Below are 23,387 nucleotides of genomic sequence, written 5' to 3' on the forward strand. Positions count from 1 at the left end.
CATCTGCTGCACTTGATGGACCATTCCTCTGATACATCAGGGTTCTTCTTGGGTTCAAACTGTAATGTTAATGATTTATCTAAAAGTCTTGCATGCAAGCAGACAGCTCAGAATGTATTAGATTTTTCATTGAGTGATGAACGATTTGATTTTGTTGTAAGAAACTCACCTCTCATTCATCCTTGGGCATTGGGAACAGTAGCAGGATGGTTATCTCTGGTGAATGAAATTCATTTTTTTAGAGAACAGTGTAAGACAGTAAGCAGAGGTGCTTGTTAGAAACACTCCAGGGATTCTTTCATGTGTAATGGTGAGGAGAGGGCACAGGTTGCTATCATTTAAGACAGCAATCCGGAGATGATGTTCCCTGAATCTGAATTGTTGCAATGTTCCCTTCTTATAGGCCTGTAATGCTGAAGCTCCTGTCAGGAGTCTTTAAATCAGCCTATCACAGTTGAAAGGCTGCTCTTTAAAAAGCACATATTTTCTGGACCCATTAAGTTCTGAGCACCCACTGCATTTAGATGTCACAGCAAACCATGGCATGTTTAAATCAAGAGTTGGCAACATTTTTAAAAAATGAGAGCTGCTTCTGAGTAATGAAAAATATCCTGAGCTGCTCCCTCACCCCATGGAATTTTATCAGGTATTGTTTTGTCCTAGAACATGGACCATGGACCAGGAAGTGTATCTCAAGTAAAGCTATTTGCTTAGCACCATAGTGAAAATCCTTTGAAATAAAATCATTTTTAAAAGCACCTAAAGCAGATCCCCCCCCCCCCCCCCCCGGATCTCCTAGGGGATTTGCTCTCCTTGGGGTACTTACCCTGGCACAGGGGCAGAAACGCTGGCCGGCAGCCATTGCTGCATCCCATGCCACTCCTAGCCATGTTGGCACAGCAGGGGCAGGCCTGGGGGCCTGTCACAAATGTTGGTTCCCACTCTGAGTTTAAGGCAGTTAAGGTAGGTCTAAGCCACAGCCCTGGCTCTCGGACTTGGGTAGCATAAGTCTGTAGAACCTAATGGATGGCCCTCTGCTGGCAGGGTTTCTTTTTTTGTTTGCCTCCCCACCCCACTGGAAAGCCCTCTTGGGCCCGCTCCCCACTCACCATAAGCCCCGGGGTCACCTCTTTGAAAGACACGGAGATCCTTGACGTTCTCCACATCACCAGCGCCCACTGCACAGCTGCCCGGAATTTGCCGCTCTCCCACCTCCTTGCCGCGCGGCAAATTAGGTCCTCAAGAAAGAGCAGCGTTTTCAAAAACCCCGCGGCAAGGAGGTGGGAGAGCGGCAAATTCCGGGCGCTGCTGGAGCTGAAGGTGCGGCTGCTGCTGCTGGCCCGGGAGGAAGCCGCCGTGGCCGGACTCAGCGACGAGCTGAGCTTAGTGGCGGGAGAGGAGGAGGAGGACAGCGACAAAAAAGGTGGCTCTTTACCGGGAGTCTCCCGTGTCGCCCGGTCCAGCGGCCAAGGGCCCCCCCCCCCCCGGCTGGGACTGGCGCACCACCAGCGCCTGCGGTCCGGCGCACCTCGCCTGCTGCCTGACGTGCGGAGCAGCCGCAGGACCCCCGAGTGCCAGAGGAGAGGGGCAAAGGGCACCGCTTCGAAGGCTTCGCGCTCCGGGAGCCTGAGCAGTGGGAGACAAGCCACGGAGGCTTTTCTAGTGGGGTCGCTGCACGGTTGCACACAGAGGAGGTAAGTGGGGAGTGGCCCTTGGAGTTGGTGAGGCAGCACCATTGCAGTGCCCTGTCTCAACTTTGGGGCTTTGGATGAGGCTGCCCACTGCACTGAAACTCTGTCTCAGACCCCATCATTAGAGATAGCCTGCACACTCAGAATAGCAACATGACAAACGTTTCTTAATTCCTCAACAGAGTGCAGATGAGGAACTGCATGTTCTGACATTGCCGGAAGTAATAAAGAAAAAATACTGTACATTGAAAATTAGCATAGCCCAAGAGAGAGCTGAGCTTGAACTTTTCTCCATGATGTGCTAATTTTGTGCCTTCAAGGATCTTTTTTTTAAAGTGGGAGCGCTTTCAACAATGCAGTCCTTCTACCTGCATTGTACGTGGCACAGTCCAGAATTGTTCCACAGGTGCAAACACAGTTGCAAAACGCCTTGTTTAATCCCCACAGCCTCTGTCACATAATTAGATAATAACCCTTTGATGAAGGACAAGCGTTCATTTCATCTCAGTTGATTTAATTACTGGAAGTCTGCTTGATGCTTACAACTGAATTGCAAGGATTTCTCTAAAGGGATATTATTTGTACAAAGGATCATTATCTTTTGTGTATATTTTAGGATGCCTTTTCTGCCTGTTAATGTTGTCCGTGTTTTGCATTATTTTCCATTGTTGGTATTTGGGCTATTGGATATAGTGCTTTTAACTATTTCTATTCATAAGAGCAATCAGTTTATGAGAAACAAAAGTAAAATCACCTCACAGAGCTATCAACATTCCATCAGAAGTGGCAGTTAGAATAAGCCTGTTAGGATCTCCTGAAGAGGTGTGTGCCCGCTCGCTCTGTGCTTAGGCCGCCTTTATTAGTGGTGGCCTGGGGCAGTGATCTCTTTACAGCGTCCATTTTCTTCAGGGATACAGATCTCTGTTGTTGGATATCAGTTGTAATATTGGGAGATCTCCAGGGCTGGCAACTCTAGGTCTGGCAGTGTTACCACAGAGTAACGTGTTTACTAATAGTTAGCTAATAAGCTTGAGCCGACAAGGGCTAATTAAATAAATAATTTTTATTCCAAACCCTCAGAGGGTCTGTTATAGAATCAGAGGAGTCGCCCTGAGTATACAAAAGTCACAGTTCTTATAGGATAAAGACAGCTGATGCATCATAAATGTTGCAAAGCCAAACCCTGTCAATTCATGACGTTTCAATATTCCCATCATGGCGATACATTGTTAAATAGCATTCTTAAGAATATAGTTTCTCACATGGCTTGACTCTCTTTCTTTGCTTTAATTCTGCTTTGTCAGTTATTTTTCTACACACACACTTTCTCAGCTCATTGCTAAGTAAAAGTATCTTTTCTTTGGAATGTGGGAAGAGACAATAGGGGCTGTTTTGGAAAGCAAAGTACCTTTTGCTATTTCTGAGCCATAATTCTTAACACTAAAATGTCTTCAAGAAAACTTGCTTAAGTTACATATAAGTATACTTCAGTTGAAATAATCATTTAAATGCTTTATTTCTATTTTCTATTTTCGGGGTCTGTGCTTTAGTTGAAGATATTATTTTCATGAGCCTTTTACTTGCACACAAGCATTAAAAGTATCTTTTTCTGGAATGCAGGAACATTGAATGCTTTTTCTTAACAAAGACACTTTTTCATGATTCTGTGAAATGACTTTAAGCTGTATTTCTGCCAGAATCTTTTTCTCTCCATTATTTTCCTAAATAATGGGGAGAAGGAAGAAATAACTTTCTGGTAAATCTAAAATCATTTCCTTTTTCTCTTTCTCTCTCTTTCTCTCACTTTCTCTCACTTTCTACCACTTTCTATTTCCTTCTTACTTTCACTCTTTTCCTTCTGTGCCTACAGCAGGAACCACTGAATGGCAATGCCACCCAGTTTGGATGACTAGCTGCTTGATGCTGGTCAACAACAGGCACCCTAAGGAAGACAGTGTGGTGTAGCAGTTAGAACTTCAGAGTAATGTCTGAAAGACTCAGGTTCAAATCCTCATCTTGCTGTAAAAGCTCACAGGGCAATTTGGGGTCAGTCACATAAGTTTCAGCCCAACTGACCTCACAGAGTTGTTGTGAAGATTATAAGGAGAAGAGGTGAATAATATAAGCTACTTTGGTCTCCAATGTGGAGAAAGGTGGACAATAAATGAAGTAAATAAATAATAAATATAGCTGAAGATGAAAAGCCTAAAAAGGTAGACTGGTGAATGGTTGAGAAAGAGAGGTTGAGGCAGGAGAGGATTTGGGGGTTGCCATAGGAGGGGGAAAGGAAATCGTTTGCAGAGGAGGATCCAGGGGAAAGCAAGGCACCATCCCACAAATCCTTGAATGTTCCCTATCATTCAAGTAGACCTGGACCAGTGTCCAGCATAGCTGGACCATAGTTTTCCTAGATATAGGCTGCTGGGGGATTGAGAGGGGAAGTTTAAAACAGATAAAGGTCGGCTGGCTGTTAGGTGGGAAGGAGATGGGGTTGCCAACTCTTGGCTGGGAAATTTGTGGAGAGTACAAGGGTGGAGGCAAGGGACCTTGGAAGGGCAAAATGCCTTAGATTCCGTCCACCAAAAGTGCCATTTAGGAGAACTAGGGTTGCCCACCTTCAGGTGGGGGCTAGAGATCATTTGGAATGACAGCTGCACTCCAGATGACAGAGATCAGTTCCCTTGGATCAAATGAGGAGTGGACACCATAGCATCATATCCTTCCAAGGTCATTTCCCTCCCCACACCTCACCCTCCCAAGACTCCACCTCCAAATCTACAGGAATTTCCCAACTGAAGCTGACAACCCTAAGGGGATCTCTGTAGCTGCGAGATCTGCAGTGATTCCAGGAAATTTCCAGGCCCCTTCTTGGCGATTGGCAACCCTAGAAGGAGAGACAGAAGGCGGAAAAGGGAAGCAGCAATTGGGGCTTTCAGGAAAGAGGAAGGGGTGATAATGGAGAAGGGGGGAAAGGCGATTCCTTCCACAAGTTCTTCCAGGTTCCCACTTGTGTTAGTACTTCAAGTGTTCAATTTGTGTATTTCTTGCATTGTTTCTGCGTATAGCTGACAAAATTAATAAGTGTGCACATAATTTGTGCAGGAGGTCTTTTTTTTTTCAACTGTTAGCTTCAGTGGTGTCTTCTCAAAGGTGTATGGTGCTCTCTGGCCTCCAAACTGTATAGCATGAAACCAAGGAGGTTCTGGGAACTACACTTTTCAAAAATTCTAAACATTTTGCTACAACAACTTGTGGATCGTAATATCCCAGAGGAGTTCGCGGCAATAAGATTTTAACAATGCACTAGAATTTCAGAAAGGATTTTCATTTGTCTGTAAAGAATGCAGGGGAGATCTTGCATCTTATTAATTTCCTTAACTTAAGGACTGTTCTGACTGGTAAGTCATATGGCTTCTTCCTGAAGCTCAGTATAGTTATATGAAGTTTTTTGTCAGGAATGTACTTTTTAATCAATTGACCAATTAAAAGTAATTGAATGTAGGTGAACATTATCCAAAAGTTAAGCATTTATGGAACTTTTCGTTATGGTGTATACATTATGTGGATAAATGAAGGCACTTATCTACATAAAATGGCACCTGGGGCAAGCACTGAATTTGAACTCCCGCCCTCAAACTCTAGAGCTCAAGGCAGCTTACAATGTAAATAAAGTAAGAGTACATAAAACCAAGATTTAAAATCACAGTTTATGACTGCTTTAAATCAGACACACTACCTCTTCTTAGCAGCTGTTCTGAATGAATTCTTAATTTAAAAACTATTTTTGAAGACAAAATGGCTCAAAAACATAGGATCAATCCAAACACTTCCCAGAATTGGACCTGGCTTTCTACCCTGCCCCCTAAGCCAATTTATCCTTTTTGTGTGTGTGTTAAGTTTTTGCATTCCCACTACAGGAGACTTTCAGTCTAACCTAGGGCTTTTGTGGGGGTAACATGCAAGGCGGTGGTGGAGAAATCCCATCTGGACCGCAGACTTCCTTGGAGCAAAGGCAGAATGCAAAATGACAGGTTGTGCTCTACCATTCATCACACTCAAGTTGCAAACAACCCAATTGCCTACCTAAGGTACCAATCTCCATGAGCTGCATTAGAGAATGGGTGCCCCACCACAACTTGACTGGGTTTCAAGGTGGGCTTCAGTGGGATCCTTTCTGCACTTCAGCCTGCCTCAGACCCAGCATGAGCGGCAAGGAAGTGGGAGCTAGGGGCCCCCTATCCGCCAGTAAGTGCACTTAGCTCACTCTGGGTCTGGCAGAGAGATCGCCGCTAGTGGCACATTTGAGGTTTGGTGCCACAGCCTGATTGTAGGTACTTGAAGAGATGTGGCCCTGCTGTCTGCTCCCAAGAGGGTGCGGCATCAGTAGTGCAGCACTGCTCCCTTGGCCACTACCTTTCTCTGAGTATACTCACTGGACTCGACATGGCCCAGGTGTGGGGCAGGCAACGTGGGGAAGCCAACACTGGATGGGAGCTCCTTCAAGGGTTTCTTGGTTCTAGCCAGGGTGCTGCTGGTCTTCCTGCCTCTGCTCTGGGTTGCCTCTGAGCCCAGGGAAGAGACCGGTCAGCTAGTGGGCAGCAGCAAGGGGTGCCAGCAGAGACTGGTGGGTGGGGATACAGGAGGAGGCGGCAGCAGGCACGCAAAGCAGCTTCTGGCTCATGGGAGAAAGGACAACTGAATGCACCCCAACATGACATATACAAGTGGAGCGTCAGACCCATTTGTCCTCCCCATAAATATTCATGTGGATAAATAGATTCACAATTGCAAAAAGTGTCCATGTATTGTATATTTTGCATTTATTGATCACCAGCAAAAGAAGATATGGTCTTGGACTTCACAAACCACCAGCAGAAACCATTCATAGTCTGGGATCTTCTGCCTCTGCCCCGTGGCTATTTTTGATCTCTTAGTTCCGGGAATAAAGTTTCTTGTGATCAGAATCATGGGGAAAACAAGGAATTTTTACATCCACAGATCGTGGTATCCAGCCCATGGAAATCAACATGCAATTTTGTATATTGAACTAATTTAATCTCCCCTTTTTCATCTGCCCATGGCCAACTACTGTTTTTTCCCCAAGCATAATTTGGTTACTACTTTTTAAATTGTATATTTTAATAGAAAGTCGCAGCAGTGTTACTATGGAACCTCATTGCTTATGTGTTTTAGAACCAGGAATCATTGGAAGCAGAAAGCAACACGGGACTCTCTTGTGCACCAAATGAACAGAGGTATGCGTCTGGTTCCTTCTCAGCTCCCGAGAGGCGCATCACAGACTTCCCTGATACTGAAAGATATGCCAGGAAGGCTTCTCCAAAACCCTCCAATATCTCAGTATCTCACTCAAGTATAAGCACAACAGGTATACATCGATCACACTCCAGAATTTCCTGCAGTTCTTCCTCTGACAGCGTTGTGAAATGTTATCCTCGAAAGGCCTCAAAGGCTGAATCCAAAGTACAAAGCAGGGATCTCCTTGACAGTCACTCGGCACATTTTACTGATGGCCGACAGCCATTCACACCACGCACTTTAAAATCAGACACCAAATCCTTCCTGTCGCAGTACAGATATTATACTCCAGCCAGACGGACCATGAAAGACGTTCCAGTACAGCATGTGGAGGTAGAAACTCAGACTGACATAAGCAGGTAAGGAAACTTCTTCAAGAAGTCAAATGCGTTCATTTTGCGATCTTTGTTATGGTTCATGATTTGTACAGTCTAAGCTACAGAAATCTATATAGGGTCATCCATGCACCCTTTCCTCATAATATAATAATATGTCACCTAAGATGTTTTGGAGGACTGATTCATAGGGTCTCCGTGAGTTGGAAGCAACTTGACAGCACTTAACATGTACATACGTTGGCCACATGCATATTTCTTTGCTTGAGCAGGCTGTTTTCACAATCCTTACATTTTCTTTGAGACACAAAAATAATAAAAAATCAAAGTAGGTCGACCCAGATTAGAACATACATCAAACAAGTGGAAACAAGTGGACTCATTTCCCCAATGCACGTATATATTTCTGTGAGAACTAGGCCTAACATGGTTCTGATTGGAATATATTATATTATTAGCATTAAATAAATATTTACAGAGTTCATATGCTTTGAAGTCACATGTGATTTCTTCTTGCACTGTTGGAGGAGAGGTGTTCATTTCCAGTTTCCTTTTGAATAAAGCTGATAAGTAGGTTGAAATTGAGAAGTCACAAATTTACCCAAGGTCATCTTGTGAACTTTTAAACAATGATGACCCCAATTCTCTGAGGTTCCAAGGCTGATATGCTAACTTCAGACCTACCTTGGCTCCTACATTGGCATGCAGACTTAGTGGGCAGGATCCTACCAGCTTTTCTGCTGGTGCAAAAAGTCCCTTTATGACCCTCCACCTCAGCTATACTAGCAAACATGATATGAGGGGCAAAGATGCAGTGAGGAGGGAAATAGGGCAAGATGACCCTTTCTCCTTCTTGTGCCATTAGTGAAGCTGGCAGGATTTGTCTCAGTGTAATTTAACTCAAATTAATACAATGAATTTGGTTTTACAGAGTTAGAAATAGGCCCAAAAGTAGCTGCCTTTAAAAAAACCACCTCCATCTTTCGTTTTGAAGATTGTAGATATTTCATAGAATCATGGAGTTGGAAGAGACCACAAGGGTCATCAAGTTGAGCCCCCTACCGTGCAGAAATACACAGTCAAAGCCTCTTTTTAAAAACCTCCAAAGAAGGAGACTCCACCACACTCCAAGGTAGTGTATTCCACTATCAAACAGTCAACTGTCAGAAAGTTCTTCCTAATGTTTAGGTGAATTTTCCCCCTGTACTTTGAATCCTTTACTCCTTGACTTAGTCTCAAGAGCACTAGAAAACAAGCTTGCTCCCTCTTCAACATGACATCCCTTCAAATATTTAAGTATAACTATCATGTTACCCTTTAACCTTCTCTCCTCTAGAAGAAACATACCTAGCTCCCTAAACCATTCCTCATAGGGCATGAAATCCAGACCTTTTACCATTTTAGTCACCCTCCTCTGGACCCATTCCAGCTTGTCAACATCCTTCTTAAATTGCAGTGCCCAGAACTGGTCACAGTATTCCTGGTGAGGTCTGATGAATGCAGAATAGAGTGGTAGTATTACATCCCTCAATCTAAACACCCTACTCCTATCGATGCAGCCCAGAATTGCATTGGCTTTCTTGGTTGCTGCATCACATTGCTGACTCATGTTCAGTCTGTGATCTACTAAGACACCCAGATTTCATTCACATGTACTGTTGTCAAGCCAAGTACCACTCATCCTATATCTGTGCATTTCATTTTTTCTGCCTAAGTGTAGCTGAAATTTGTTTTATTGGTTTTGAGCCAGCTCTCTAATCTGCCCAGGTCATTTTGAATTCTGACCCTGTCCTCTGGAGTATTAGCTACCCCTTCTAAATTGGTGTCATCTGCAGATTTGATTAGCATCCCTCTATTCCATCATCCAAGGCATTGATAAAAATATTGAATAGCACTGGGCCCAGGGCAGAACCCTGTGGCACCCCGCTTCTCTCCGGGATAAAGATAAGCCCTTTGGGCTCAGTCAGTCAACCAATTAGAAATCCATCTAACAGTAGCTTTGTCTAGCTCACATTTTGCTAGTTTGCTTGCAAAAATATCATGGGTGAGCTTGTCAAAAGAATGTGTATATTTATGCTGTTAACTTCCATGGGCCTTAACTGATAGTCACCAAGCATTGCTGCTGTACATCCTTTGTGTGATACTTGGTACTTATTGATATCAATGGTAAACGTTCACCGTTTCAGTTTTTTTCATTTCCATTGATATTGATGGAAGATACCCAGCACCAGTTACTGGAGACAGTCAAGCCTCTAAATGGGAAGCCCTTGTCCTTACAAGATTGCTCCCAATGCATGCGCGTGCGGTCACATACGTGCCTGTTCCATCCAGAGATAATGCTGATTCTTGACAGCCAGATGGGTTATTGAATGAGTACCGTGCCAAGTTAATATTAGCAGTTTCAAATATTGGAATTTGCATGTGAGTTGTGGAATACTTCAATTCCAGTTCATTTACTGCCATGCAAGAAGATGGTTGTAGAACAGGAATTTCTGAACTTTTCTTGGCCTGATGTCTTTCAAGAGTCACGTCTTCTGAAGGATTTAATTACATCTCCCAACCCCTGAGGCGGCCTGCTTAACCAATGGTTACAGTTCCTTCCATGTATGTCTTGCAGTTGCCTGTAACACTCAATATGGCAATTGCTAAACAAATGGACTCGATTTATTTAGGAAACTGATACCACTCAAAGAAGGGAGCACCAGAGATTGTCTTGGGCATCTAAATTTTTTAGAAGTTAAAATGGTGCAGTGATTTGATTCTGAGAGATCTATGTCTTTTTAAAAATAATCTATGGTAGTTTTGATCTGTCTATATCTTTTTTCCCCCCAATATGTGTAGTTTTCAACCTGAATGTGAAGAATTCATAAAACGGGATGTTGCTGACTTTCAGAAGGTGATTAAGGAGGTAACCCAAGTGTTTAGATATTTTTACATCTGACAAGACATGTATAACAAGCCCTCCCTGAGTTTATTTTGCTAATTTATTTGATTTATATCCCACCCTATCCTTGCAGGTCTCAAGGTGGGTCACAAAGGCATCTGGTGGGCGACTGCGAGTAGCAGAGTGCTGGACTAGATGAACTCTGGTCTGATCCAGCAGGCTTTTTCTTATGTTCTTAACTACTGCACTGTGCCGGCTCTCATGTCTGGCATATTTATGCTCTTTTTTAAAAGCAAAGAAATCAAAGGCAGTCAGCGTGGTGTAGTGGTTAAGAACACTGCACCCTAATCTAGAGAACCATGTTTGATTCCCCACTCCTCCACATGAGCAGCTGACTATTAGCTGGTGAAATGGATTTGTTTCCTCACTCCTACATTTCTTCTGGATGACCCTGGGCTAGTCGCAGTTCTCTCGGAACTCTCTCAACCTTACCTACCTCACAAAGTGTCTGTTGTGGGGAGAGGAAGGAAAAGGAGTGTGTAAGCTGCCTTGGGTCTCCCTACAGGAGAGAAAGGCAGGGTATAAATCCAAACGCCTCTTCTTTAATTTAAAAGTTTTATAATATATCACTGATGGCCTAGCTTGTGTGCTGGGGGCCAGAAAGAGGCATACTGTGAAACCACTGTCTGTGAACTGCAGGAATGCCTCATGATTTGTCTGAGCATGTTGCATCAGGCCAACACAGAAGCAGAAGTAAACATGGACATGGTCTCTGGAACCAGCAGAGGAGAGGAGCAGAGGAGAACAGCAGTGGGCCAGAAACAAGGGCTGAGTGAGCCAGAAAGGGCTGAGTTAGCTCTGCTTTTTCCTTACAGAGGGCTTTTCTCAAAGCCACATCTTTTAAATAGTGTATTTTAAACAGGGGTTTTCTCTTTTTTTCTCCTTGTCCTGGGGCTGCTGATTGGTGGAGGCTGCTGAAGGGGTGGGGCTGCTGATTGGTGGAGGCTGCTGAAGGGGTGGGGCTGCTGATTGGTGGAGGCTGCTGAAAGGGTGGGAGCTTCTCTCCAAATTTTAAATCTTGTCCAGTTGGTCTCTGGAACCAGCCAGAGGAGAGGAGCAGGAGAGAGAACAGCAGTGGGCCAGGAAACAAGGGGCTGGAGTGAGCCAGAAAAGGGCTAAGGAGTTAGCTCTGCTTTTTTTTTTCCTATTACAGAGGGCCTTTTTCTCAAGCATGCACATCTTTTTTTAAATAGTGTGTATTTTTAAACAGGGGTTTTTCTCTTTTTCTCTCCTTGTCCTAGGAGGGCTGCTTTGATTGGTGGAGAGCTGCTGGAAGGGGTGCAAGAGGCTGCTGGATTGGTGGAGAGCTGCTGAAGGGGTGGAGAGCTTCTCTCAAATTTTAAATCTTGTCAGTTAGTCTCTGGAACCAGCTGACCTCAATGGGCGCGCATAGTGTTTTGTACTTTCAAATAAGAACATATTTTGAGCGGGGATAGTAGAAAGGTGCATAGAAAACCTTTTAAGAGGAGAGGCACTAATTAAAAAAAATCCAGTATTTGAATATCAAAACAAAGAAATAGATGTATGGAAGGCAGTGAGGAAGCCAGCAGGGATGGGGGCTTGCCAGTGTTTTGCACTGAGTGTCACGATGTATGAGCTATCTGCCCACTAGGACAGAAGTCGTGGGTGTGCCCCCACCTCGCTGCAATGAGCTCCCACAGCACTCAAGGAACTTGTGCGTTCTCTTGAAGCCAAGGTGGCTTAAGAACCTGGAGAAGCTGAAAGAGGCAGAGAGGGGCTAAACAAACAAGGCTTTCAGGGACTCTAGCAGCCGGGTCCCCACTCCCTTAACGTGACATCTTCTTCCAAGATGTCATGGAGAATGAATGAGTCTGGAGTGACAGAGGCGTGCCAGTCTGAGGGAGGTGGAAAGATGCTCCCTTAGATGGGACCCCTTCCTTAGCCTGAGTGGTTCCAGAATCATCCTCTCGCTGCGACTGAGGATACCCCTCGGGGAGTGTAGGGGGGCTCCTTGTAGTGGGTGATTCGATCATCAGGAATATAGAGGAGTTGGGTTTGTGACAGGCGTGATGACCGCATGGTGACAGGACTTTTGCCTGCCACAGATGCGAGAAAGGTTGCGGATGTCACTTGCAGCTTCGGTCTCACAGATAGGCTGTTAAGCTAGAACAGTTGCTGGGGTGGAGTCAGCAGTGAGTGGTCCACATTGGTACCAATGACATTGGGAAATGTAGCCGGGAGTAGGTTCTGGAAGCTAAATTTAGGCTGCTGCTAGGAAACAGGTTAAAATCAGGACCCACAAGGTGGCATTCTCCGAAATGCTACCTGGTGTTCCACTGGCCTTGAGGGGCCCGAGAGCTAGGCTGGAGATACAGGAATCCTTCAATGGTGGATAGAGAAGGTGGTGTAAGGCAGAGGGGTTTCCAGATTTATGCTTCAGAGACATCTGGGGAACCTTTTGGGATAAGCAGCAGGCCTGTACAATAGAAGGGACGGAGAACTTCATCTTAACCAAAAAGAGGAACCAGGCTGCTGGCGCTCAACATTAAAAAGGGTGGCATGAACAGCTTTTAAGCGCTGATCCTTGGGGGAAAGGCGACCCAGGAGCTGAGGTTATAAGATCTTCGGTTGAATACAGGAGTCCATGGGAGATGCAGACAAGAGAGGGAGGTTTTTCTAAATCAACCACATACAAGCGAGGGAGCATATGCAAAAGGCTGGAGGGGCAAAACACACATAAAATCCCAGGTTAGGGACAGAGACAGAGTATGACAAGGTGTCTCTATGCCCCAATAGTAGAAGCATTCGATCTAAAATGGGGGAACTGGAGTACAGAGTTTTGAAGGAGGACATTATTGATATAGTGGGCATCCACCAGGGGAGACATGGTGGAATGAGGAGAATCCAGTGGGATGCTGTTTAACTTCCCCAGGTTACAGGCTCTACAGGAAGGATAGGACAAGAGGCGTTATTGGGGGTGGGGTGGCCCTTCTTACATCAAAAGAGAGCATGAGTGTCACACTAAAATAGACAATGCAGGGGGGAGCTGAGTTCCTCTACAAGAAGCACTGTGGATATCTTCAATACCAGGGGTGCAGCACAGTTTAACATTAGGAATATATTATACGTCTCCCCTGACCAAAGCCGCCATTTCAAAGAAGGATTCTATGGAGATGGAAAAAGAAAATTAGAGAGGCGCTAACAAAAGCAAAAGTAAATGTATTGTGTAATGGGCGCCATTTTAACTATCCCCATATAAACTGGAAAAATGCATGTTCAGGGTCATAGTAAAGGAGAGAACATTCCTGGATTATTACGCTTGCTACAAATGACTGTGGCTTAGAGCAGATGGTTGTAGAGACCAACCAGGGGAGAGGTGATCCTAGATCTAATTCTATGTGGGATGACCCAGGTGGACCTGAGTGCGGGGAAGTCAGTGTTGTTGAGCCGATAGGGAACAGCGACCACAATGCTGTCAGGATTCAGTATCTCTGCATGCGAGACAAGTGACAACTACTAATGTGAAAGTTTACATTTGCCTTCCAAGAAAGGGAAATTTCTCAAAGATGAAAGAGGGGGGATGAGTGCATAAGAAGCTTCGAGAAAGGGAGAAATCAAGAGAGTCAAAAATGTCCGCTAAGATGCTTGGAGGTTATTTAAAAACATTGAAAATGATGTTAAAAGCTCAGCTGGAAAGTGTTCCACATATGGTTAGGAAAGGCAGTGCCCAGTCCAAAGAAAGCCACCATGGTTAACAAAAAGCGGAGGGTTGCTGAGGAAATTATTAGGAGGAAAAAAAAAAAAGATGTCTTTTTTTTAGAAAATGGAAGTCCCAACTTAACTGATGAGAGAATACCAGAGAGGAACACCCGCCAAATGGTGGCAAAGAGAAGCAAGTTAGTGGCTGTAAGGGAGGCAAAAAAAGGATTATGAGGAGCATGGCTGCGATCACATCAAGACCAGCAACAAACAGTTCTTTAAATACATCAAAAGCAGGGAAGCCACCGCTAGAGAGCGGTAGGCCCGTTAGATGATGAAGAAGGAACAAAAGGTGTGCTAAAAGATGACAGGAGATTGCAGAGAAGCTGAATGAATTCTTTGCATCTGTCTTCACTTAAGAGGAGGTGAGGAACCAATTCCTGCACCTGAACCAAGCTTCTTAGGAGGTGAATCCTAGAGGAATGCTAAGCGAAGATAATGAGTAGACAAGGAAGAGTTCTGGCACCCATTGATAAACTAAATGCTACCAAATCCCCTGGCCCCAGATTGCATTCAATCCAAGAAGGTTCTTAAAGAGCTCAAGCATAGAAATTCTCGCTGATGTGTCTCCACACATTAATATGCAACTTATCCCTGAAATCAAGGTTCCATTCCTGTAAGGAACTGGAAGATGGCCAATGTCACACCAATCTTTAGAAAGAAAAGGGTCTAGGGGACTCCAGGAAATTACAGGCCAGTCAGTTTGACATCTCTGTTCCCTGTGGTAGAATTAGTAGAGATCTATCATTAAAGGATAAAATTATAAGAAACATGTAGAAAAGCAAGACCTGCTCGAGGGAAGAGTCAGCATGGCTTTTGCAGAGAGTAAGTCCTGTCTTACAGAACTTTACTGAGAGTTCTTTGAAGGGAATTATGTAAACAGGCATGTGGATAAAGAGGGGAACCAGTGGACATTGTCTACTTGGATTTCAAAAGGCTTTTGACAAGAGTTCCCTCACCAGAGACTGTTGAAAAAGCTCAGGCAATGAAGGAATAAGAAGGGAAATCCTCATATGGATTAAAAACTAGTTGAAGAACATGAAACAAAAGGAGGGTATAAATGGGAAGTTCTAACAATGGATAGATGTAGGGAGTGGTGTCCCCAAGGATCCCATTAATGGGACCAGTGCTCTTTAACCTATTCATAAATGACCTGGAAGTAGAGGGTAGGTAGGCGTGGTGGCCAAGTTTGCATGATTTGATACCAAATTATGTAGGTGCATGTTAGGGAACCACAAAGGTTGAAAGAGCTCCAAGCCCAGGACCTTGATAAATTAGGTGAGTGGGCTCCAAGACACATGGCAAAATGCAGTTCAATGTAGCAAAATGTAAAGAGTGATGTACACATAGGGGCAAAAAATCCAAACTTCACATACAAGCAGCATACAGGGGTCAGTGCTTTATCAGTCCTGAGACCAGAGGAAGAAGGGATTTAGGCGTCTTAGTTGTGATAGTTCCATGGGAATGTCCACTCAATGCATGGCAGCTGTGAAAAAGGCAAACTCTATGCTGGGGATAATTAGGAAAGGAGTTGATAATAAAACTGCAAGGATTGTCATGCCCACTTATATAAAGAAGAGCCGTGAAATGGATGCTGACGCCGCTTTGCTTGGAGTACTGTGTTCCCAGTTCTTGGTCGCCACATCCAAAAAAGGATATTGACAGAGATAGAAAAGAGTACAGAGAAGAGGCAGCGAGGATGATTGAGGGGCTGAAGGAGCACCTTCCTTATGAGGAGAGGCTTCAGCGTTTGGGAACTACTTTAGTTTGGAGAGCGTCCTGAGGGGGGACTCATGGAATTGAAGTCCTATAAAATTATGCATGGGGTAGAAAATGTTGACAGAGAGAAATTTTTCTCTCTTTCTCACAATACTAGAAACAGAGGGCATTCATTGAAAATGCTGGGGGGAAGAATTAGGACTAATAAAAGGATAACACTTCTTCCATAGCGTGTGATTGGTGTTTGGAATATGCTGCCACAGGAGGTGGTGATGGCCACTAACCTGGATAGCTTTAAAAAGGGCTTGGACAGATTTATGGAGGAGAAGTCGATCTATGGCTACCAATCTTGATTCGCCTTGATCTGAGATTGCAAATGCCTTAGCAGACCAGGTGCTCGGGAGCAGCAGCAGCAGAAGGCCATTGCTTTCACCTCCTGCATGTGAGCTCCCAAAGGCACCTGGTGGGCCACTGCGAGTAGCAGAGTGCTGGACTAGATGGACTCTGGTCTGATCCAGCAGGCTAGTTCTTATGTTCTTATGTTCTTATGGACAGGAGGAGGGAGGATCATGCTACATGCTCTTAAAAGAACACAAACCCTCCTGTACTAGGCCTCGCCCTCCCACTTTCATTACTTCATTACTTTCCTCCTTTTCAAATCAGTGATAACAGATTTTTTTTCATTCTCTTTGTGTTATAGGTAGAAGACTCGGTATCTGCCATGGTAGATATGTGTGGTAAAACGAAGACCCTTTCTCAGTTCTCCTCACCAAGGTACATGAAATTCAGAGGAAAATATTCATATTTTCTCTCTTGCGCCTTGCTGATGAAGGTGGTCTCATTACCAAGCCTGCCTATGAAACCTACCAGGGTGACTTTTTGGAGATTAGGCCTATTTATCTGCATTCTAAGTGAAAGTATTTATGCTTCCCTTGCAATAGAATTTCAGTAACAAAGCTAGTGAAGTTGCAAAGCAAATTTGAAAGAGAAGGTTTTGTTAATTCGCCGTCTCTTTTGCTCTGGCCAGTCAACAGTGCGAAATAAATATTGAAAGAATTTTTGAGTCAAATGATGGAGAATTAATTCACACAAAGTCAACCAAAGGGGTAGACTTCTTTATCACCGGTGTACAAAAAATATGCTGCTTCCTTCTGCTACATGACATAGGATGAGCTGTAGAAAATAGTGCATTTTATTTGTTTGTTTAGATATTTGTATCACATTTTTCTTCCTGGGGGAAGCCCAAGCAGCTTACAGCATTCCCCCCCCCTTCCTCCATTTTATCCTCACATCAGCAACCCTATGAGGTAGGCTGAGGGAAAGAGTCCATCCTAAGGTCGCTCTTCCTTCTTAAGTGATTTAAACCTGGGTCTTCCAGCTCTTAGTCTGCTATTCTAACACCTTCATTGCTCTGACTCATTAAATGACCACCATTTTCAGCATCTCTTACTTCTGTACTTCCTCCCCGTCACACCTATGTTTAGACCTGGACAACCGATGAAGAACTGAAGGTTCCACCCTCCTCATTATAGGGATTCTTTTCACTCAACTGATGAAATTGCTAAGCTGTTTTTTGTACATCTTCCTATAGATATTCCTATAGCTCACCATGGTGGTGGTGTCTTGAATTTTGACTTCCCTGGCAGTCATCAGGGTGGCTCAGATTGTTGGACTGACCCAGCCCAGAATTCATGTTGGTTTAATTGGGAGGGGGGCACTAGATCTGCACCAGCAAAGGCCTTTCAAAATTCTGTTCTTGTAAAACAAAATGCCTGAATTTGCTGTTTTCATTCTAGCAGCTCGCCTCATTAGATCAGTCTAAATTCTGGGCCAGTGCAACCACCCACCTGGACTGGGCAGAGCCATTTAGATTAGTGCATAAGGGAGGTGGCTAGAATTTCTTTAAATGAACAATGCATACTCAAGACTGCAAGATGAGGGGGAAAGGGTTACTAATTTGTTCTATAGGCTCCAGGTAGCTTGATCTTAGGAAAAATAGCTAGAAAAGGTTAGAAACCATATATGGAATAATAAAAAAACTTGATTATTAAAGAAATGTGCATATATTAGGAGGTGGATGGCCAGCTTCCCGCTAGGTGCAAGGGATCCCCTATTCCAAGCTCCCATTTCCCACCACTACACTAGTGACCAGCAGAAGGAAAAAGATTTCTAAAAATCACCATCAGGTGATGGGGTAACATCACTTACAGGGAAAATCTGGAAATGGTGGCAATCCGCTGTGGGAATCACTAGAAATGCTTTGATAAACTGTAGCTTTCCCAACAGTTGCTAAAGTGGTCTGATGTTACTTCCTGATTTTCCCTAGAAGTGATATAATACCATCAAGTTGCTGGCTGGCAACCCTAAATAAGAGAATTCAGACCAGGCTCCACACTGTGTGACTCACTAAGCTGAAGCTTGCTGTTTTAAAAATTGATATAAATTTATAAAATCTCTTGCATTTGCTGTCATGGATTATTAAATTACCTGTGGAACTTGAGTGCCTATTTTCCTCCTACATACAGCCTGCACAACTTGCTAGCCTGAATCCAACCTCGTGGCCTAGTATCGTTGCTCTCCAGGTGCTTTATAGTCCGTCTGGGTTGGCAGCACCGCACTGGCCACAAAATGAGGATATTGATTGGGCCTCTGATGAACCAGCATCCTGGGTGATAAACTACTACAGATGGAAAAGAAACTAAAGACCATGTGGCATAAATAATCCATAAGAGGTTTTTGTGTGTGGTGAAAATTGTCAGATAATGAACCAAGGATAAGATTGGGGTGAAGAGAGGAAAAGCTGGATGAGTGTGGGATAATGGGTCTGAGGTTAAAGAGAAGCTTAAAATGGCAGCGGGTTGAATTATCTTCATTCAAGAATGTTTTAAAAATATGGGCTGGAAGACTGAAGCCAATCGAATAATGGCTGTTTCCGGAGAAAGAGAGACATCGCTAATAAGAACATACTCTGACAGCCAATCCCCTTTCCTCAGCCTCTTCAGTTTCATTGGATCCTGTTGTTCCTATATAATGCACACCACTGTCAACATGGCTATGATATCCAATACAAAATTTAAAATAATACAGATTTCTTCTTTTGAGAAAGTTGTACCTTTTCCCTCCCACAGCTGAGGAGCCTTGCTGCTTGCCCCCCACCCCCACCCCTCCCTGGGCTCTGCTGAACATTGTGCATCTTTTTTTCCAATAAGCTCTTGGATTTTCCACAGAGGCAAATGTGTGTGTTTGCATGTTCACTTTATAGAAGGCGCAGCAGGTCATTGTGCAATCAGTTCACGCTCCATCTTGCAAAGAGCACAAAAACATCAGAATCAAAGAGACATAGTAAGAGGCATATTCTGCAACATAAGAGCTATATGATAGGCGACCTGTAAAATCGGTGAATCAAAATCCTTGAGTATTTCCCCCTAGAATCTAAGAATATTGTAAATTCAGAAGCATATGAATATCAGTGTACTTTTCTGCATTGAGAGGCAATGTTCTTGGAAGCAGTTTTCCAAATTACCTCTTTTTATTCTCATGATAGCATTATTATGTAGAACACACTGAAGGCTTTTTGTTATATAAATTCTGTGTGATAAAATGCTTCCAATCTAGATGCCTTAAAGTCTCGTACACTAAGCCCATAAGAAACACCCATGCAGGGCCTTTGTGACATACAACCATGAATATCTAATAGATGATCTTACAAGAGCGATTCTTTTCAGGGTTTGCCTGTCTCCAAACAGTTAAGAAATCCAAGGGATCTTTTTAGTTCCAAGTTCAAATCCCCACTTAGCCATGAAAGTGATTTTGGACTAGTGATTCTCTCCGTTAGCCTAACCTCCCTCATCAACTCGTGAGGATAAAAAGAAAAAGAGAAAACCACTGTGCTCTTTGAGGATTTAAAAAATGTAATAGTGTCCAGGTGCTTACTTTCAGAGTTTAGTGACAGCCCAGATTTAAGTCAGATTTGTCATTCCTTCTTTCCAGGGAACTCTGGGAAACGTAGTTCTTATAAAAGGCCATAACAGAATTCTTATCCACTTCACCCAACTATATCCAAGCTCTTTCAGGAAAACTGTAAAAGACTGATATGAAACTGGTAAGTTTATGGTATAGAACATTCCTCCATGTCTGATTTCTGTGCTCCCCATTATGATTTAGGGTGACTTCTCCATGTTCTGGGCAGTCCCCAATGATGAGAAGAATTCAGGCCGAGTAAGTAATGCTTTTTCTTACAGAAAATTCCTTTTCCCCTTCATTTTATTGATCAGTCAATCACTGATCCATTCCTTATGAGCCCCTGAAAACATTTTGCAAACATTTTTTAAAAACCCATTTGTCCACACTCACCCCCTCGAAATGATTCCTGGCTGCCATTTTCTGGTCGTTCTGCTTGTTATTTTTAAACTCCATGGATCCGATGCTACGAAGCTTCAAAGCCTCATGCTGTGATTCTCTAGGGATCATGTCTTCATAGCTACAAAGACACAACCCCCTCAAATATTAAATAACTGACAAAAATACAGCGTTAGACTGCCAGCGTGAGCTCAGAAAATGGTGCCAATGGGGAAGTCCAGGAGGCGTGGGGAAACTTCTTAAAGAAATTGCACAAAAAAAATTGGTAAGGAACAGCATACAAATAAAACATTTTCGGGCTGGAAATAAACCATTTGGGGCTAAAAACATTGTGAAACTCCATGGAGGAAACATTTTATTTCCTGCCTGAAAATGTTTTATTTGTGTTGTGTGGAACAATTCGCTATCCTGCCGGTCAACCCAAGGGACTGTGCGAAAATGATTAATTTTTTTTAACCAATATTTAAACATCATTATAAATTATCAACCACAGAATACAGTGAATGAGTACCCAACATTATTAAACAGTCAACTCAAAGGACACCCTGTGTGGTTATTATATACACCTGGTTCCCACTTCTTCCCTGGAATCTCTCTCCCCCAAAGCAAAGAACTATTCCTGACTTTCTTTTACTTCAGTGGAGCAGGAGGTGTTTCCAAAAATCCAGGATGCATCACCTGTGATGATGGGAACATCCATTTGGAAACAGCTGCCTCCATCACAGAATGATACTTGGTGTGGAACCTCCCAGTTTTCTGATTGGCTCCATTTTGTTCTGGCCACGCACTAACTTTTCTCTCCACTTGTTTGGAGCCCTGTTCCACAACATGAGACTGAGCCAGGGAAATGGTGGTAAGACGCCTGCCCTCGCAGATGAAGGGGCAGATGGTTTCTTGTGTTCTTGTTCTGTGTTTGATTTCTAGACAGAAAAATCATGTTCAAAATGACCCGAGCTGTGGAATGAATGATGGGAAGATGCCCTACGAATGCAACTCGCTCTTTCAGTCATAAAACATATTGTGTGAATAGAATGCTAAGTAGATGGAAGGTTTCCAAATCTAAGTGATTAATGTTAGATCCAATTGGGTGCTTTTTGAACCTCTTCAAGGTGTTTGTGACTCTCAACACATACACACACAAACACACACACGGGCATCTCCTTTTAGAGACGTTGTAGAGAAATGTAGCAGTACATTAACAGATTTGCATGCTGATGGCTGATTACTTTTGTTAAGTCTTTGTGAACTGCAGTGCTTTGAATCTGCTCGCCAAATAGCACTGCTGCTGTTTAGACACAGCAGCAATTAAATTATTTTCCTGTGTCTTGAAATGTTTTGTCTTGTTTCACTAAACAAGTATGGAAAGCATTGTAGAAATTACTGTTACCGTGCAGATTGAATGGCAGTAATAACCTCATGTGCTATTCCAAACATAATCATGCTTAATATGTGAACCAATTACATAAAACACGCCAGGGCATCTGAAGCATTTGTACCACGGATGAGGCCCCCAGTTCTTTCAATCTGGAGCAGAAATCAAATCATTTTTATTCCCTTGTGTGATTATTAGGTATCTCATTTTTATCCTCCACCACCACCCCCTTCCACCACTGGCCAAAGTGTCATGCATTGTTTGCCCTTTGCCTACCGTGTCCCAGGTTTTGAACAGACACTGAAACTTCACAATGGCTGTCATAAGCCCTGAGGACAGGTTATATGTTCTCAAGAAGCATTTTTTTGTATTTACCTGAAAGGAAGATTCGGTTTTCTTCCACATATGCCATGAAAAAAAAGAGGGAGACACCTGAAATTTATATACAAGTTCCAGTTTGTTTAACAAAGGGGGCTGTCAAGTTGCACCCCACTTACAGATATCCCAGCTAAGGGCATTCAAGGAGTGGGGAAACAAGTGTGAAACACAGGTGGTTTAGCATTGCCTTCCTCTGCAGAGGCCTCCTTGGTGGTCTTCCTTCCAAGTTCTGACCCTGCTTTGCTTCCAAGATCTGACAAGGTAAAGCTATCCCATGCCGCCTTCCCTCCCAAGTGCCAGTTATGTACAGTAATCAAAAACCTTTTTTTAGGAGGATCATCCTACATTGAGGGTTCATCTTTTGGGTAAATACACTAACTGTGTGCAGTCATGAGTTTCTGTTAGAATTGTCAGATCTTAGTGGGGATATCTCAGTAGACTAGCCGTTTCAATTAATTCTGGGTGCATGTATAGAGACTACTGAACTTCCTCGTGACTACCAGTTTTCCTCCTATCGCGTGACTTTTAATGGCCTATGTTTATATCTCTGTTACTGTTTGACAAGTATCTTTGCTTGGAGACTGACACCATATTTTTCTGTTACTTTTGCAGAGAAGAAGAACTTCTGTATTTAAGTTTTATCCAGGACATCACAGATGAGATCCTGAAACTTGGATTGTTTTCCAACAGGTTAGAGGTTTCACGTTTAGTCATAAACCCTTGCCATGATGATGTGCGTAGCCTTATAAGCAGCTGTGAGCTAAACTGATGCAATCGGGGCAGATTTATAATCCTCATTGTGCTGCCAGGGCTGGAGGAAGAAACACTGTCGGCACTACTTGAGGAACAAATCTGACACGTCTCCGATCAAAGATACTTTGCTTGCCCTTCTCATTTTTCATCTTCCCTGAAAATGCCCAAGCAGCAGTCAAAGACCAAAAGCACAGTGTCAGCAGCATGGCTCAGCTGCAGTTGGAAGGAAAAAAAGTTCCACTTGACCACATTGGGCGGAGGGTGGGAGAGTTGAGTGGATGAGACCTGGTCCCAGCATGTTGTCAAGGGTGTGTGCAAGCCACTGCATCACAGCTGACTTATGGTTATCCTATAGGGTTTTCAAGGCAAGAGATGTTTGGATGTTTGGAGATGTTTGCCATTGCCTCCCTCTGTGCGGGCTGAGAGAGTTCTAAAAGAACCAAAACTGGCCCAAGGTTACCCAGCAGGCTTCATGTGGAGGAGTGAGAGAACAAATCCAGTCCTCCAGATTAGAGCCTATCACTCTTAACTACTGCATCACGCCGGCTCTTACCACCAAGAGTGACCCAGCAAACTAGGGCAAAATCTTATCCCCTTTGCCTCAACAACATTTGGCTTAGCTCTGTGACAGAGAAACAGTGATTGAGAAGTTTGCCCAGGAAGACATAGGATATTTCCAATGAAAGACATATGATATTTATTTGTATTTATATTTTTATTTAGATATTTATATCCCATTTTTCTCTCCAAATGGAAACTGGGAGCAGATGGCAATATTGTGCTGCCCATCTCCATATTTA

General features: G+C 43.6%; 1 protein-coding gene across 1 annotated transcript in view; it reads left to right on the plus strand.

The window, feature by feature from the left end:
- The window catches only part of SPATA7 (spermatogenesis associated 7), an 85,509-nt gene that overhangs the window by 59,809 nt on the left and 2,313 nt on the right, over positions 1-23,387 (plus strand). The window contains exons 6-10 of the mRNA XM_048486735.1: positions 6,885-7,366; positions 10,184-10,250; positions 16,426-16,499; positions 19,890-19,943; positions 22,447-22,524. Of these exons, the coding sequence (XP_048342692.1) occupies positions 6,885-7,366; positions 10,184-10,250; positions 16,426-16,499; positions 19,890-19,943; positions 22,447-22,524 (755 nt within the window). The remainder of the gene's footprint in view (positions 1-6,884; positions 7,367-10,183; positions 10,251-16,425; positions 16,500-19,889; positions 19,944-22,446; positions 22,525-23,387) is intronic.

Source organism: Sphaerodactylus townsendi, linkage group LG02, assembly GCF_021028975.2.
Source record: "Sphaerodactylus townsendi isolate TG3544 linkage group LG02, MPM_Stown_v2.3, whole genome shotgun sequence".
In the NCBI taxonomy this organism is placed as follows: Eukaryota; Metazoa; Chordata; class Lepidosauria; order Squamata; family Sphaerodactylidae; genus Sphaerodactylus; species Sphaerodactylus townsendi.